The sequence below is a fragment of the Macaca thibetana genome, chromosome 2, assembly GCF_024542745.1.
Source record: "Macaca thibetana thibetana isolate TM-01 chromosome 2, ASM2454274v1, whole genome shotgun sequence".
NCBI lineage: Eukaryota > Metazoa > Chordata > Mammalia > Primates > Cercopithecidae > Macaca > Macaca thibetana.
Window position 1 is genome coordinate 58448660 of NC_065579.1, and position 18094 is coordinate 58466753.

At 43.1% G+C, this 18094-nt stretch overlaps 2 protein-coding genes across 5 annotated transcripts in view; one reads left to right on the forward strand and one right to left on the reverse strand.

The window, feature by feature from the left end:
• Window positions 1-2599, reverse strand: part of C2H3orf33 (chromosome 2 C3orf33 homolog) — a 59713-nt gene extending 57114 nt beyond the window's left edge. For 3 of the 4 annotated variants that reach the window (XR_007723113.1, XM_050778246.1, XM_050778247.1), the window contains exon 1: window positions 2407-2555. Coding sequence is in view for 3 of the 4 variants with exons in the window: in XM_050778246.1 (XP_050634203.1) it covers window positions 2407-2520 (114 nt within the window). In the remaining variant the exon portion in view is untranslated. Of the gene's footprint in view, window positions 1-2406 lie in introns of all 4 variants that reach the window. The other variant, XM_050778245.1, reaches the window with a different exon arrangement.
• The window catches only part of GMPS (guanine monophosphate synthase), a 792617-nt gene that overhangs the window by 641427 nt on the left and 133096 nt on the right, over window positions 1-18094 (forward strand). The gene's annotated exons all lie outside the window — the stretch shown is intronic.

The following is an 18094-nucleotide window of genomic DNA, read 5'->3' on the forward strand; positions in this document are numbered from 1 at the left end:
CTAGCCGGATGTGGTAGCACACATCTGTAATTCCAGCCACTCAGGAGGCTAAGGCACGAGAATTGCTAGAACCCAGGAGGTGGAGGTTGCAGTGAGCCGAGATTGTGCCACTGCACTCCAGCGTGGGCGACAGAGCCAGACTCTGTCTCAAAATAAAAAAGAGGCTGGGCGCGGTGGCTCATGCTTGTAATCCCAGCATTTTGGGAGGCCGAGGCGGGCGGATCACCTGAGGTCAGGAGTTCGAGACCAGCCTGGCCAACATGGCGAAACCCCATCTCTACTAAAAATTAAAAAATTAGCCGGGCATGGTGGCAGGCACCTGTAATCCCAGCTACTCGGGAGGCTGAGGCAAGAGAATCGCTTGAACCCAGGAGGCAGAGGTTGCAGTGAGCCAAGATCGCACCATTGCACTCCAGCCTGGGGGACAAGTGTGAGACTTCGTCTAAAAAGAAAAAGAAAAAAAAAAATGAGATTGAAAAAATGCACAAAGGTACATACGCTGGGTTCTATGACCGGATTATTTGTAATATTATAACCATGTTCTAATTTAAACAACTTCCTCCCATAATCCTTCTGAAGTCATTTTTTAATTTGAAATAACCCATGCATCTATTGCTACTTAACTGGAAGAAATGAGTTTTCACCAATTAACACATATATTATTTACCATTCGATGATGCCACAAATATTTATCTAGCACTTACTAAGTGACAGGCATTACTCTAAGAACTAGGGCTACAATGGTGAGTGAAAACAGGCATGGCTTTGGACTTTGTGCTGCTTGGCTGCAGAGCATTTGCAAAGTTATCTTACTCAACTTTTCAGTATTATTTTTTAAAGGTAATGATTCCTTCTGAAAACATTTTCTTCACTTGGCTTCTAGAACACCAGGCTGTCCTGACTTTCTTACGACCTCACTGTCTGCTTCCTCTTGGTCTTTGCTGACTTTCTCTTTACTCCCCAGATTCTCAATGTTATAATCCCCCAAATTCTAGGGCTTCTTCAGTAGCTTTTCTCACTTGCTCTGAGATGTTACTCAAGTCCACAGCTTTAAATGCTACTTAAGGTTTATGCAGGTCATTCCCAGTGTTCTATGTCAGGTTCTGATCTCCCTTCAACACCAGACTCCATATCCAGTTGCCAAGAACAGCATCTACAATTCTGCTTAGAAGTCTAATAACCATCTTCAAGTTTGCACATCTCCATGTACATGTCCAAAAAGTTATCTAGATTTTCCCCAACAAATCATTTACTCCAACTCCTTCTCCTTATCAGCAACTATTACCAGCCTCCTTAGACCTCTTTCTTTGTACCTCACACCCAAACAATTCATATCACCACAATTCTGTGTCTTAGCCACAACTCTCTCTCGCCTGGTGGCCAAAATGTCCCCCTCTTGCTTCAACTCCAGAGGCTTAGTGCTTCAGGAAAAAAAAAAAAAAAAGGCAGGGCACCAGTGGCTGATGCCTATAATCCCAGTGCTTTGGGAGGCTGAGGCGGGCAGATCACTTGAGGCCAGGAGTTCAAGGCCAGCCTGGACAACACAGGGAGACCTTGTCTCTACAAACAAAAAACAAATTAGCCTGGTGTGGTGACAAGTGCCTTGTAGCCCCAGTTACTCGGGAGCCTGAAGTGGGAGGATTGCTTAAGCACAGGGAGTGGAGGCTGCAATGAGACATAATGGTGCCACTGCACTCCAGGCGTGACAAGAGTGAGGCTCTGTCTCAAAAAAAAGAAATCTATTCGGGAGGCTGAGGTGGGAGATCACTTGAGGCCAGGAGTTGGAGGCCACCCGGGCAACATACCAAGATTCCCAGTCTCTAATTCTAAAAGAAAGTAGTCGATGGGGGTAGCGCATGCCTGTGGTTCCAGCTACTTGGGAAGCTGAAGTGGGAGGATTTTTTCAGCCCAGGAGGTGGAGCGGCAGCAGTGAGCTATGATCGTGCCACTGCACTCCAGCTTGGGCCAGAGAGGAATACCCCGTCCCTAAAAAAATAAAATTAAAAATAAATAAAAATTAGAAATGCTCTCTCCAAAGGTGTACAGGACTTCCCTGCTCTTCCTCGGTCTCCTCTCTGGGCTCTCCCCAAACGCTCTAATGGAACAAGTGGCATCCCGGAGCTGGGCTGCGTCTCACCCTTTGAGGTGCCCGCCCCCCACAGCCCAGCAAGGATCCTGCACAGTCCTTGCAATAATGAGGCCGAACTGGCCCCCTGGCCCGCCCCCGGCCCTCTGCAGCCCTGCACGCACTACACTCGCGATGTCGGCCTCTCGAGCTCACTCCCCCGCAGTTTTCTGTCGCTCCCCGGCCCCGGCGGGATCCACGCCTGAGGCCTCACGTTCTTCTCAGGGTCGCTCGGTGCCGCCCCGCGCCCACCGCCCGCCCAGACCGCGTGGCTGCAGTACCCGGACTAGGCGCAGGTGGTCGTCTGCCCACTGCGAGATCCGAGCCACGACGTTGGGCTCCATTCCGTCCCTGTCGGGAGACTGGGAGCCTGAGGCCGCGGGCTGCCCCGCCATGTTCCCGGCCTCCTGCGAGCGGGCCCTGCGCTCCTCCGGCTGGCGGCAGGGGGCGCCGCGCACCTCGGGAAGGCGGCGGGGTCCCCTGCCCCGCCGACCGGGGTGGCCCCGCGACCTGCAGTCGCCAGTGGGCGGGCCCCAGATATCAGATGTCTTAACAGTGCCTCAACCGCTTTTATGCAGGGTGATTCCACGATGCAGGCGATCTCTGAACGGCACTGCAGGGGTTGAAGCATTCCCGACCAAGCTAGTAGGGTGATTTTCAATTGGTGACTTTAATTCACCCTGCTGCAGTGTGGTTTCCGCAGGTGCCACACAAGGAAGGAAATTGAAGTAATTCATTCCTTCCACCTGCTCCCAAACAAAAACATGCATTTTTTTTAACCAAATACGGCCTGTCCTTGAAACCTATGCATATTTCTTATATTCGAATTGTGGTTTAAAGTTTTAAGAGCTGCTCTGAAAGCCTAATATCACATGCTGTAAATGTTTGAGCTGTTAGAAAACAATAGTAATATATTTTAAATAAAAAAAATTAGAAACAGAGCAGTGCAAATAATATGGTAACATTTGTGTAATAAAAATACATATTGAGGCCGGGTGTGGTGGCTTATGCCTGTAATACCAACACTTTGGGAGGCCGAAGCGGGCGAATTACTTGAGGTCAGGGGTTTGAGACCAGCCTGGCCAACATGGCGAAATTCCGTCTGTACTAAAAATACAAAAATTAGCCGAACGTGGTGGTACTCGCCTATAATCCCAGCTACTCAAGAGGCTGAGGCAAGAGAATCGCCTGAACCTGGGAAGCGGACGTTGCAGTGAGCCAAGATTATGCCACTACACTCCAGCCTGGGTAACAGAGCGAGACTCCATATTAAATAAATAAATAAATACTAAATACTATACAAGAAACTAGTAACAGTGACTACCCCTGGGAGAGGGATTGCAGGTAGGAAAGGGCAAGAAGTTTCACAGTCTGCCAACTCTAATAAACATTTTTCAGTGATAGAAATGTCCTGTAGCTTTCTGTGGCTATTGCCTTCGTCAAATGTGGCTACTGAAATCAAGGAACTGAATTTTTAACTTTATTAATTTTAATTAATTTAGTCACATAGGGCTAGTGGCTACCATATCGGAGAGTGCAATTATACTATTGGAATTTTTTTTCTTTATACAAATATTACCTTTAAAAGTCAAAACAGACTATATTGTATTCCTAACAATACATATTGTGAGTGGTGGCTTCAAGGAGTGTATTGTCTCTGTGTTATAGCCAATAGAAAGTAAATAACAACCAAGACTGGTGGCTCACGCCTGTAATCCCAACACTTTGGGAGGCCAAGAAGGATGAATCATGAGATCAGGAGATTGAGACCATCCTGGCTAACACGGTGAAACCCCATCTCTACTAAAAATACAAAAAATTATCCAGGCGTGGTGGCACGCGCTTGTAGTCCCAGCTACTCAGGAGGGTGAGGCTGGAGAATCGCTTGAACCCGGGAGGCAGAGGTTGCAGTGAACTGAGATCGCAGCACTGCACTCCAGCCTGGACAACGGAGCAAGACTCTGTCAAAAAAAGAAAGAAGAAAGAAAAAAGGAAAGGAAAGTAAGAAAATAAATAACAATCATTGACACTTGGGTCTTGCTTGTTATGTGCTAGGTATTGTTCTAGGTGCTTTTCAGACATTAACTCCCTTCATCCTCCCAGCAACCTTATGAGGTAGGCACTATTATTAATCCCACTTTTACAGAGGAAGTATGCACAGAATGATTAAGGCAGTAGCTAAGGTCACCTAGCCAAGAAGTGACGAACTGGGATATTCTGCAGGCATTCAACTCAGCCATTTGGCTCACTCTGTGCAATTAACTACAACACTGTGTCTTATACAGGCAATTGGCCAAATCACAAAAATACCTATAAATTTCCATCAAGGGGGGAACACAAATGATATTGGGGAAGATCCATCTACAAAGATACACTATTAATCCATAATCACTATTTCAAATAAAAATATCTGTGTGTTCATAGATTTGAAATAAATCTAGTTAATAAAAGGAAAAAATGTGTGGATTTCTTTACGGGCAATCATTTGCCTAACCTTTTGGTTTTCCAATGTCCCCTACCTCTTATCTCCTACCTGCTAGCATTCTCACTGTCCTAGTTGAAGATGGATTAGTCCATTCTCCCTACTTTCCATCCCAAAGTCTTTCTGAATATTTCAGATGTCAGCCACCTGGACATCTCTAAGTCCTCTAAATGTCTTTAACTGTCCTTCCATAATGTTTCAGTGTCACCTCACTAAGCATTGACATGAAAAATGTAGTGCCTGTTCCAGGACTTCTGCAGATTACTCAGAGACTTATGCTCCTGAGTTAGCTCCACCAAGGAACGCTGTTCCTTTTCCTGCTGGTAATTTCTGAGAATTCACTGAATAAGATGATTACATGACCTCAACAGAGAGATACACATGAAAAGCCACACTTAGATTCACTGCCTCATCCCTTAATTTCCTACAATACCATGAACATATCTGTAATAGACTCTTACTAAACGTTTAAAATTAATGAGGTGGAATTATCATTTAAAAAATTGATTGGAGGGCCGGGCACGGTGGCTCACACCTGTAATCCGAGCACTTTGGTAGTCCGAGGCTGGCAGATCACCTGAGGTCGGGAGTTCAAGACCAGCCTGACCAATATGGAGAAATCCCATCTCTACTAAAAAATACAAAAAAAAAAAAAATTAGCCAAGCGTGGTGGCACATGCCTGTAATCCCAGCTACTCAGGAGGCTGAGGCAGGATAAGTGCTTGAACCCGGGAGGCGGAGGTTGCAGTGAGCTGAGATCGCGCCATTGCATTCCAGCCTGGGCAACAAGAGCAAAACTCCGTCTCAAAAAAAAAAAAATTTGATTGGATGCTAATATAAGTGTTCCCAGAGACCAAAGAAAAAGAAAAAAGTTGACTATTTCATGAGACTCTCACCCCAGTTTCTAGCCTTGGTTCCCAGTTTCAAAGTCAACCATTCTATTTTTCTTACACGACATACCTCAGGAGCAGATGAGGTCATAATTTCCTTGCTCTTCAAACTATTATCTCTTTTTATCCTCTTCAGGATTTCAGGAGTGATTGGGGCTGTGATGTTGTGGTTTCCCATGACTCCCTCTTATTCACTGAAGATTTTACATCTGACTTCAAGACATTATCATCATCTCAATTCCTCTCATTATTCTGATCTCTTAGTCGTATGACTGTCATGCCCAGTGACCTTCTCTTCCATCCCACTTCGGCCATCCACTTCTATAGTCACACCTTGGAGCTTTTCTTCACCAGAAATTACCACATCCACAATCACAGTGCTAACACCTCACTCTCGAGACAACTTTCAGTTCTTCTGGCTCACTTGCAAAAATACCCCTTATAAATAATCCTGTGAGTTAACTGAGATGCCAGTCCACTGAACCACCATGATCTATTCATCACCTCCCTCTAGAATTCAGTTGCCATATGACCCAGCTTAGACTCAATAGTTTATCCTTACAATCACTCCCTTGAAAGTATTCTGACCTCCCATCTTCCTCTGCCTCTTTTGCACTTGCCTGGCAAAACCCCAACATGGGATTATACCCAACTTCCACCAGTTGGATTAACATGTGGTGAGATCTTCAGCTTTTTAAAAGAGAAACTGGAAATCTAGATTTTTATATGAAATCTCCCTGTTTTAAAACTAAAATTAAGGGTTGGCCCCATACTGCACTAAGTATGGATATGCCTGAGGCAGAAACTACATACTTTTAGTTTATTACCTCTGCTTTAAAGGTACTCCATTGTTCGAGACCAGCCTGACCAACATGATGAAACCCCGTCTCTACTAAAAATACAAAATTATCAGGGCATGGTGGCAAACACCTGTAGTCCCAGCTACTCAGGAAGCTGAGGAAGGAGAATCACTTGAACCTGGGAGGCAGAGGTTGCAGTGAGCCAAGATGTGCCATTGTACTCCAGCCTGGGCAACAACAGCAAGACTCTGTCTCAAAAAAAAAAAAAAAAAAAAAAAAAGCCAGGGCAGTACCCCATTGTTCTTCAAGTAAAATCAAAATTCCTCAGGTTCACACGCAAGGCCCTGCATAATCTAGACCCTGCCTGTCTCTCCAACTCATCTTTCCTACTCCCTACTTCATTCATTATGCCTCAAACATACGGACCTTTTCTCTGTTCTTCACAATGCTAGATTCACCCTTGTCTGAAAGCCTTTATACTCACTGCTCCCTCATCCTAAAATACCCTGATCCTTCTGCCGTTACATTTCCCCACAGCCCCTCACCACCACCACCATCACCAAGTTGCCTCATTATCCTTCAGATCTCATTTTAAACATCATATCCACAAGAGGTGTTTTCTAGCACTCTCTCAAGTAAGTCTGCACCATCCATGACACAAATTTATAATTTTAGGATTGATATGCCTTTTTTCCCTCTTTCTCCCCCACTAGTCTATAGAACCGGGACTGTGTCCTTTTTACTATGTCTCTGCGTCTATGACTGAATACCTACTGTTGAGCATAGTTCCTGACACATAGGAGAGTCTAATTAAGTATTAGCCAAATGAAAGAGATACTTTTCAATTATCTAAACTGCAAAATGTCTACCATCCTCCCTTCTCTTCTAGGATAAGTCCATTTTTGTCCTCATCCTCTTTCGTTCCATTCCCTTCCATTCTCTACAGCCATTAGGGAGAGCGGAGGTAGTAATTTGAATCCACACTAAGAATTAAAGAGTACCAGTAAAGGTAACTAAACAAATAAATATAAAATACAGTAGAAATGTTTTTGTTTATAGTTCTTCCTTCTCCTATATGATCTAAAGGGCAACTGGAATAAAACCATAATCATAAAACTGTGTAGATGGGCTTATAATAAAGATATAATTTGAATGGCAATAATAGCTCAAAGGATTGGGGGAGGGAACAGCTATATTGGAGCAAAGTTTTTGTATCTATTAAAATTAAGTTGATATTAATCTGAACAAGACTGTTTTAAGATATTAATTGCAATCATTACAGTAACCACTAAGAAAATAACTCTCTGTAATTACTAGAGTAACCACTAAGGAAATAACTCACAAAATTGTCATCACTAGAGCAACCACTAAGAAAACAACTCACAAAACCACTAAGAAAAGGAAAAGAAGGCCGGGTGCAGTGGCTCATGCCTGTAATCCCAGCACTTTGGGAGGCAGGTGGATCATGAGGTCAGGAGTTCAAGACCAGCCTGGCCAAGATGGTGAAACCCCATCTCTACTAAAAATACAAAAATTAGCCAGGCCTGGTGGTGGGCGCCTGTAATCCCAGCTACTCGGGAGGATGAGGCAGAAAATTTCTTGACCCTGGGAGGCAGAGGTTGAAGTGAGCTGAGATCACGCCACTGCACTCCAGCCTGGGCGACAGAGTGAGACTCTATCTCAAAAAAAAAAAAAAAAAAAAAAAAGGAAAAGAAATAAAAAGGTAATTCATTTGGCCCATTAGAAAATATCTTTTAACACAAAGGAAGGCAATAAGCCACAAACGCTGTCCGCCCTCGTCAGGGAGCAAAAGTTTATGATTCCTACGAATACTATCATTAACCTATCTTCAACAACTCTAATTTTGCCTCGCTGAGTATTTCTTATTCTCTTTTCTCTACTAACACATACATGGTATCTCTCCCATACAACCATCTAAAACACTATTGTAAAAATTGATCATATGGATTGGAATAATTCCTGTCATATTCAACTAAATCAGAATCAAGAGACCAGGGGTAAAAAGCCCCAAGGCACAAAGCAGTTCCTCTAGGAACAGTCTGGCAGCCTCTCCTCAGCTTCTGAAACAGCATATTATAACCTTAAGACTAGTTTTACCTAATAGCTGCCAAAACAACCTGAGACTAAGTAATTTGCAGTTTTTGCCATTACTTTCAATGGCAATTACTTTTACCTACCGCCCTCACTCAACCATCAGAGCTTGCCAGCTCCCAAAGACTTCGCCAGCACCAATGAACTCTTTCAAAACATTTTATGTTACATTTCTCTTTCCCAATAAAACCTCAACATTTTCCTTTTTTTGTTTTTTTTTTTTTTGTTGTTGTTTTGTTTTTTTTGACATTCTGAAGACCAGTCTGGTCTGTTCTTTTTTTTTTTTTTTTTTTTTGAGACGGAGTCTCGCTCTGTTACCCAGGCTGGAGTGCAGTGGCCGGATCTCAGCTCACTGCAAGCTCCGCCTCCCGGGTTTACGCCATTCTCCTGCCTCAGCCTCCCGAGTAGCTGGGACTACAGGGGCCCGCCACCTCGCCCGGCTAGTTTTTTGTATTTTTTAGTAGAGACGGGGTTTCACTGGGTTAGCCAGGATGGTCTTGATCTCCTGACCTTGTGATCTGCCCGTCTCGGCCTCCCAAAGTGCTGGGATTACAGGCTTGAGCCACCGCGCCCGGCCCAGTCTGGTCTGTTCTTATGCCCCAAATTGCAATTCTATTTTTATCTATATTCCCAAATGAAACCTTTTGCTTAGAGATTCATTTCGATATTTTATTTTATGTTGACACTATGATTGGTCTAGTCATTGTCATCCCTATCAAGCAAAATTATCATGCCAGACCACCTAATGGGCTGCTAGCTGATCTGTAAACTGGCTGTCATCTGTCAGGGGATCACCTCTCCAGCACAATCAGCTTGGATCACTATGACAAGGCTAAGTGGCCAAGAACATGGCCACTTAATCTTTTTTTTTTTTTTTTTTTTTCCAGATAGAGTTTCCCTCTTGTTGCCCAAGCTGGAGTGCAATGGCACGATCTCAGCTCACTGCATCCTCCACCTCCTGGGTTCAAGCGATTCTCCTGCCTCAGCCTCCTAAGTAGCTAAGATTATAGGCGCATACCACCACGCCCGGCTACTTTTTTGTATTTTTAGTAGAAACAGGGTTTCACCATGTTAACCAGTTAGCCAGGCTGGTCTTGAGCTCCTGACCTCAGATGATCTGACTGCCTCGGCCTCCCAAAGTGTTGGGATTACAGGTATGAGCCACCACGCCCAGCCAGCCACTTAATCTTAAGAAAAAGTTAAGAGGTGCTTTGCTCAGCCTGGGGCTCTCAGCATGTCATTTGTCCTCAGAAGTGAGTGTGACACATATATAGAAGATACAACCTCCTCTCCAAGGCATTCTAGACAAAATTAATTGGTCTTCTTAGTTCTCTTATTGCCCTTTCTTTGCTCAGCAAATTATGAACCTCTAAAGGGCGAAGATATGTGAAGAAATTTCTGTGCTTTATACAAGGTGCACTTTACAGAAAAGATAGTCAATAAATGTGTTGAATCAAAGTAAGATACAAAGACTATAAGACATTCACCAACATAAGGACAATGTATAGGCATATTTCTGTAATGTAACTTGTAATCTTTGTTATCATAAAATTCAGAGTTAGATATTCTTACAGCATTTGTCCTATTTAGATCCGTTCTCTGCCATGCTACTCTATCATGTAACGAGCCTAATTTGGAAAACTGAAATGTTTGCCCCCTGGGTTTTTCCCTTCAGAATTTAGCACTTATTAAGTTTACATGCAGTTTATTTTCACAGCAATAATCTGGCAATTAAATCTGTGTAAGGAATGGTATTTCTAACAGATCGTTGCAAATTATATACAGACAACGTCTGAAATTTATTAACTTATATCTCTTATTTTAGCCTATATAATAGGACAATATTTATTCCAGTTGAGCTCTCATTGAACATGAATAGAGATTTGCTTTGTTTATTTCAAATAACAGAAGCAGTACTACCAGTGTTAATGCATGGGGTAGAAGTAAGAGAGAAAGAAACTTCACAAAATTCTCATACTAGGAACTTTAGCACAGCAGGGATTCAGTTATGGGGAAATGGCCCCAAAGAAACTCTAGGAATCACAGCATCAGGGATTTGTGACCCTTTATGCTAGTATTTCACTACTCACATGACTTTGCTTTTCTCTTCCTCCATTTAGACTTTCCTTCCTTTCTTCCTACTGTGAAATTGACTTCCTTACCTTCTTCTCTATCACCAGTATGACCTTCGTGGCCTAATTACCTCTTAAAGGTTCCACCTCTTGATTCTGTTACAACAGCAACTAAATTTTAATGTGAGTTTTGGTGGGGACATTCAAACCATAGCACATAGAATGTTGAGCATCTTTTCATATACTTATGCCATCTATCTTCTTTGGTAAAGGACCTGTTCAGGTCTTTTGCCCATTTTTAATCAGGTTGTTCTTTTTTTATAGTTTTGAGATTTAAGCATTCTTGGTATATTTTGGATAGCAGTTCTTTATAAGATTTTACAAATATTTTCTTCTGGTCTGTGTCTCATTCCTTTGAAAATGTCTTTCACGGGGCATTTTTTTTTTTTTTTGATGAGGTCTCACTCTGTCACCTAGGCTGGAGGGCAGTGGCACAACCATGACTCACTGCAACCTTGAATGTCTGGGCTCAAGAGATCCTCCTGTCTCAGCCTTCTGAGTAGCTAGGACGACAGGCTCACAATACCACACTGAGCTAATGTTTTATTTATTTTTTTTTTGGTAGAAATGGAGTCTGCTATGTTGCCCAGGCTAGTCTCAAACTCCCTGGCTTCAAGCAATCCTCCTGCTTTGACCTCCCAAAGTACTGGAATTAAAGGTATGAGCCACTGCCTTCAGCCAGAAGTTTTAATTTGAGTGCAGTACAGCTTATCTCCTAGGGTCTGCATGGCCTCCCAAATTCATGTATTGAAACAATCCCCATTGTGGTATTAAGTGGGAACTTTGGGGAAAGGCATTAAGAGATAAGTCCTGTTGGGTGGCACCCTTGTTGATGCCTTATAAATCAGTTAGAGGGAACTACTTGAGGATGTTTTTGCCCTTCCACCTTTCACCATGTGAGGACACAGCATTTATACCTTTCTGCCATGTGAAGATGCAGCAAGAAGGCTCTCACCAGATACTGAATACCAATGTCCTGATTTTGGATTTTCCAGCCTTCAGAACTGTAAGAAACAATTTTTTTTTTTTTTTTTTTTTTGAGACGGAGTCTGGCTCTGTCTCCCAGGCTGGAGCTCAGTAGTGCAATCTCGTCTCACTGCAACCTCCATCTCCCAGGTTCAAGCAATTCTCCTGCCTCAGCCTCCCAAGTAGCTGGGACTACAGGTGCGCACCACCACAGCCAGCTAATTTTTTTTTTTTTTTAGACGGAGTTTTACTCTTGTCACCCAGACCGGAGTGCAAAGGCATGATCTCAGCTCACTGCAACCTACACCTCCCGGGTTCAAGCAATTCTCCTGCCTCAGCCTCCCAGGTAGCTGGGATTACAGGCACGTGCCACCACTCCCAGCTAATGTTTTTGTATTTAGTAGAGACGGGGTTTCACCATGTTGATCAGGCTAGTCTCAAACTCCTGACCTCAGGTGAACCACCTACTTTGGTCTCCCAAGATTATAGGTGTGAGCAACCATGCCCTGCCTAATTTTTGTATGTTTAGTAGAGATGAGGTTTCTCCATGTTGGTCAGGCTGGTCTCGAACTTCTGGCCTCAAGTGATCCACTTGCCTCAGTGTCCCAAAGTGCTGGGATTATAGGCATGAGCCACCATGCCTGGCCGGATAAACAAATATTTATTGCTTATAAGTTACCCAGTCTGTGGTATTTTGTTATAGCAGCACAAAAACAATAAGACATTAATAGTTATTCCTTTCATGGATTGTGTTCTGTGTTATATCTAGAGTCATCACGAGGCTGGGCATGGTGGCTTATGCCTGTAATTCCAGCACTTTGGAAGGCCGAGGTGGGTGGGTCACTTGAGGTCAGGAGTTTGAGACCAGCCTGGCCAACATGGCAAAACCCTATCTCTACTAAAAATACAAAAATTAGTGGGGTGTGGTGGGATGCACCTGTTATCCCAGTTACTCAGGAGGGTGAGGTAGGAAGATCGTTTGAACCCCAGAGGCAAAGGTTGCAGTGAGCCGAGATTGCACCACTGTACTCCAACCTGGATGACAGAGTAAGAGTCTGTCTCAACAAAAATAAAAGAGCCATCACCAAACCCAAGGTCATCTAAATCTTCTTCTATGTTATCTTCTAGGAGTTTTATAACTTTGCATTTGACATTTAGGTCTATGGTCCATTTTGAGTTAGTTTTTGTGAAGGGTATAAGAACTATGTCTAGGCCGGGCGCGGTGGCTCAAGCCTGTAATCCCAGCACTTTGGGAGGCCGAGACAGGCGGATCACAAGGTCAGGAGATCGAGACCATCCTGGCGAACACGGTGAAACCCCGTCTCTACTAAAAATACATAAAAAACTAGCCAGGCGAGGTGGCGGGCACCTGTAGTCCCAGCTACTCGGGAGGCTGAGGCAGGAGAATGGAGTAAACCCGGGAGGCGGAGCTTGCAGTGAGCTGAGATCCGGCCACTGCACTCCAGCCTGGGCTACAGAGCGAGACTCCGTCTCAAAAAAAAAAAAAAAAAGAACTATGTCTAGAATTAATTTTATTATAGATGGAAGTCTAGACATTCCAGCAACTTTTGTTTAAAAGACTATTTTTTTCTCCATTAGATTGTCTTTCTTCCTTTGTCAAAGATCAATTGACTAGGCCAGGCATGGTGGCTCATGCCCGTAATCCCAGCACTTTGAGAGGCCAAGGTGGGTGGATCACTTGAGGCCAGGAGTTCAAGACGAGCCTGGCCAACATGGTGAAACCCCATCTCCACTAAAAACACAAAAATTAGCTGGCTCTGGTGGCCTATGCCTGTAAGACCAGCTACTCAGGAAGTCTGAAGCACAAGAATTGCTTGAACCTAGGAGGCAGTAAGCCAAGATTGTGCCACTGCACTCCAGCCTGGGCAACAGAGCGAGACTCTGTCTCAAAAAAAAAAAAAAAGAAAAAAAAATTAATTGACTATATGTAAGTCTATTTCTGGGTCCTCTATTCTGTTCACTTGATCCTATTTGTCTATTCTTTTCTCAATACTAACCTGTATTGATTAGTTAGATTTATAGCAAGTCTTGAAGTCAGACAGCATCTGTCCTCTGAATGTGTTCTTCTTCTTCAATGTTACATGGCTATTCTTATAAACTTTAGAATCAGTTTGTTGCTATCTACAAAATAAGTTGCTGGGATTTTGACTGAGATCGCATTGAATCTATAGATCACATTGGGAAGAACGGACATCTTGACAATATTGAGTTTTTCTATCCATGAACATGGAATATCTTTCCATTTATCTAGTCCACTTGGATTTCTTTCATCAGAGTTCTGTAGTTTTCCTCATCTAGATCTTATATATATTTTGCTAGATTTATACCTAAGTATTTCATTCTCACAGGTTGATAATACAAATGGTTTTGTTTTTAATTGTGAATTCTACTTGTTCATTGCTGGTATATAGGAAAGTGATTACCTTTTGTGTGTTAACCTTGTACCTGCAACTTTACTGTAACTGCTTATGAGTTCCAAGAGGTTTTTTAGTGGGTTGCCTCTTTTGTTTTGTTTTGGTTTTGGTTTTTGCCAATTCTTTTGCACCCTCTCTCATTTTGAAATTGTAATAACCTTCTCTTAGTACAGAAGTGAATTTAAGGAGGATCCCAGTAGAGTAAGGAATGGACTGCAGCTGACTCTATTCATGCTCCACCCATTATGTCTCTGACCTTTCAGCATGCATCAACTGAATCCAAATACCAGTATTTGCATATATGTGCCTAAGTGTTACCTCCACCATAAACTTTTGAAAACTGCAACTCACATGTGTAGAAGGCCAGATGTGCCAAGGAAGTAACATCCACTGAAAGTAGCCCTCAAATGCTGATGTTAGAAAGTTGGTTTGGGGTGAAATAATAATTATAAGGTATGTACTTTGTACCATATCCCAGTGGAATTTCTTTTTGACAGCTCACTGTGGCAACGGGCTTAGTAGTACACACTTTATTGGCTACCATCCTATCTTTGAACTGCCTCTCCACTTCCCTACCAGCCTGCCTTGCTCTTGTTTGTCTCAGGGTCTGCTTTTGGGAAAACCCAAACAAGACAACAAAAACAACACAAGGATACTGTTGGAGGATACCGTGAACTCATCACTTTGAAAATAGGAAATAAGAATCTAGCATTTATCTTACCTTTTTTGTGCAAATTATATCACAGAGTAACCACACAGAAGAGGAAATACTTCTTTTTATAGAAGTATTTGAGTTCATTAGAAATGAATAATAGTATTAGAATAACACCATTGTAATTCCTCAAGAATTAATAGATGTGGGTAATGAGCACTTGCAGCTACTAGTGTATCAAAATTAAGGAGAATCAGACATTTTATGTCTCCTGATATAAGAACACACCACTACCTAAAAAAAAGTCAGGCTAGGTCAAGTCTCCAAACCAGTGCTACAGAAAGTGTGAACTCCAGGCCAGCACCTCATCAGCATCACTTGGAAATTTGTTAGAAGTGTAAAGTCTTGACCAGGTGCGGTCACGCCTGTAATCCCAGCACTTTGGGAGGCTGAGGGTGGATCATGAGGTCAGGAGTTCAAGACCAGTCTGGCCAACATAGTGAAACCCCCGTCTCTACTAAAAATACAAAAAATTAGCTGGGCGTGGTGCAGGCACCTGTAATCCCAGCTACTCATGAGGCTGAGGCATGAGAATCGCTTGAACCCAGGAGGCAGAGGTTGCAGCGAGCCGAGATTGTGCCACAGCACACCAGCCCCTGCGACAGTGCGAGACTCCACACACACACACAAAAAAGTCAAGTCTTAGGCCTAGCTCAGATGTACTAAATCAGAATCTTTTGAGTGGGACTCAGGAATCAGGGGTTTTAAAGCTCTGCAGGTGATTCTTATGCACATTAGTGTCTGAAAAGTATTGCGTTATATTCTATCAATTTAGAGAAAACTCAGAGAACAGAGGAACACATAAAATACACCGTGGTGATACAATCAGAAAATGGTCTGACTCTATTTCTTTTTTTCCTTTTTCTTTCTTTCTTTCTTTCTTTTTTTTTTTTTTTTTTAGAGATTGAGTTTCACTTTGTCACCCAGGCTGCCAGGCTAAAGTGCCGTGGTGCAATCATAGCTCACTGTCACCTTGAACTCTTGAGCTCAAAGGATCCTCCTGCTTCAGCCTTCTGAGTAGCTGGTACTACAGGGGCTTGCCACCACACCTAGCAATTTAAAAAAATTCTTTTTCATAGAGAAAGGATCTCGCCATCTTGCCTAGGCTAGTGTTGAACTGCTGTGCTCAAGTGATCTCCCCACCATGGCTTTGCAATGTGTTGAGATTATGGGTGTGAGCCACCATGCCCAGACTCTATTTCTTTAAGAGATAAATTGCGCAGGGCGCGGTAGCTCACACCTGTAATCCTAGCACTTTGGGAGGCCGAGGCAGGCTGATCACGAGGTCTAGAGATCGAGACCATCCTGGCTAACATAGTGAAACCCCATCTCTACTAAAAATACAAAAAATTAGCCAGGCATGGTGGGGGGGCGCCTGTAGTCCCAGCTACTCGGGAGGCTGAAGCAGGAGAATGGCGTGAACCCAGGAGGGGGAGGTTGCAGTGAGCCGAGATCGCACCACTGCACTCCAGCCTGGGCGATAGAGTGAGTGAGACTCCATCTAAAAAAAAAAAAAAAAAAAAAGAGATAAATTGCAAGAAAAATAAAAGATAATGGGAGTATCTATAGATTATAAGACTTAGCACCAACCAAAACATATATGAATCATGATTCAAACAATGTGTTAATATATATGCATAAATCATGAGGAGACATCCAACAAACCAAATTGAGAGACATTTTTCAGGTTTCAAGAGCATCAAATACCAAGAATGACTGGGAAATTCCAAGATTAAGGAAAACTAAAGAAACACAAAAACTAAATATAATCTGTAATCTTAGATTCAATTCTATGCTTAGCAAGAATCTGATTGGGTCTATCATCAAAATGTGAATGTGGTTCGTAAATTAAATGATAAAAATGTGTGAATATGAATTTCCTAAGTCTGGGGGTTGTACTGTGGTTACATAGGACAGTGTTCTTGTTTTCTGAAAATGCACAGAGTATTAAGGGATAATTAAGAGATTACAGGAGCCTCATTGGTACAATGTATTCTAAATAATTGTGAAAAATAGTTCTGAAAAACTTATGTGTTTATAGGTATGGCTGGATAGATAAAGACAAAAAGAGGATGATAAGGAATATGGGGTAAAATACAAAAATTAGGATATCTACATGTGGTCTTGATAGTATTTTTGCCATTTTACTATGTTTCTAAATTTTTGTTTGTTTGTTTGGAAACAGGGTCTGGCTCTGTCAGTCAGGCTGGAGTGCAGTGGTGCCATCACAGCTCACTGCAGTCGACCTCTTGGGCTCAAGTGATTCTTCTGCCTCCATTTCTCCAGTAGCTAGGACTACAGGGGTGTGCCACCGTACCCAGCTAATTTTTTAATATTTTGCACAGACAATGTCCTGCCATGTTGCTCAGGCTGGTCTCAAATTCCTGGGCTCAAGGAATCTTCTCACATCGGCCTCCCAAAATGCTGGCATTATAGGCATGAGCCATGGCACCTAGCCTCCACATATTTTTAATGGAAAACAATATGGAAAGGGAAGGTGGTTGGAGATATACTTGTTATTGAAGCTGAGTAATGGGTTATATAATATAGATTTTAAGTCAGGGTTGGCCTTTGCTCTTTCTTTGCCCCTGGTAATCTCTAAACCCTCAGCATATCCTGCCTGATAAGAATGTCCTTTATCTTGGGAATTTGGATCACACAAACTCATTTACAGTGGCGACTTTGAGTCTTGCAGTATCAGTTTGACCTCCAGAGGAGCTGGAGACTGAGGTCAACTGTATGGTCAGTCAAGCATGATGTCCCAATAAAAACTGTGAACACCAAGGCTTGGGGGAGCTTTCCTGGTTGGCACTGCTCCATGTTTCTTTTCACACATCATTGCTGGGAGGGGTCAGTGTTGTCCATGACTCTACAGGGAGAGGACAACTGGAATCTCCACCTTTAGAACCCTTCTGGCCTCTGCCCTATGCATAGATCAAGTCTCCAAATCAGTGCTAGATCCTTTGCAGATTTTACTCTGTATCCTTTCCCTGTAACCCACCATTACCATGAGTATAACAGCTTTAAGTGAGTTCTGAGTCATTTTAACAAATTACCACACCTGAGGGTGGTCTTAGGCTCTCCTGAACTCTGCAGTTTGTGTCAGAAGTATTGGTGGTCTTGTGGACTGCTCTATTTAACTCTGCATGGGTTCATTTTTACCCTGTCTACCTTTATATGTTCAAAGTTTTCCATAATGAAGTGTTAATAGGCCAGGTGTGGTGGCTCGCACCTGTAATCCCAGCACTTTGGGAGGCGGAGGCAGGCAGATCACCTTAGGTCAGGAGTTCAAGACCAGCCTGGCCAACATGGTGAAACCCCCTTCACTAAAAATACAAAAATTAGCTGGGTGTGGTGGCAGGAGCCTGTAATCCCTGCTACTCGGCAGGCTGAGGCAGGAGAATCACTTGAACCTGGGAGGTGGAGGTTGCAGTGAACCG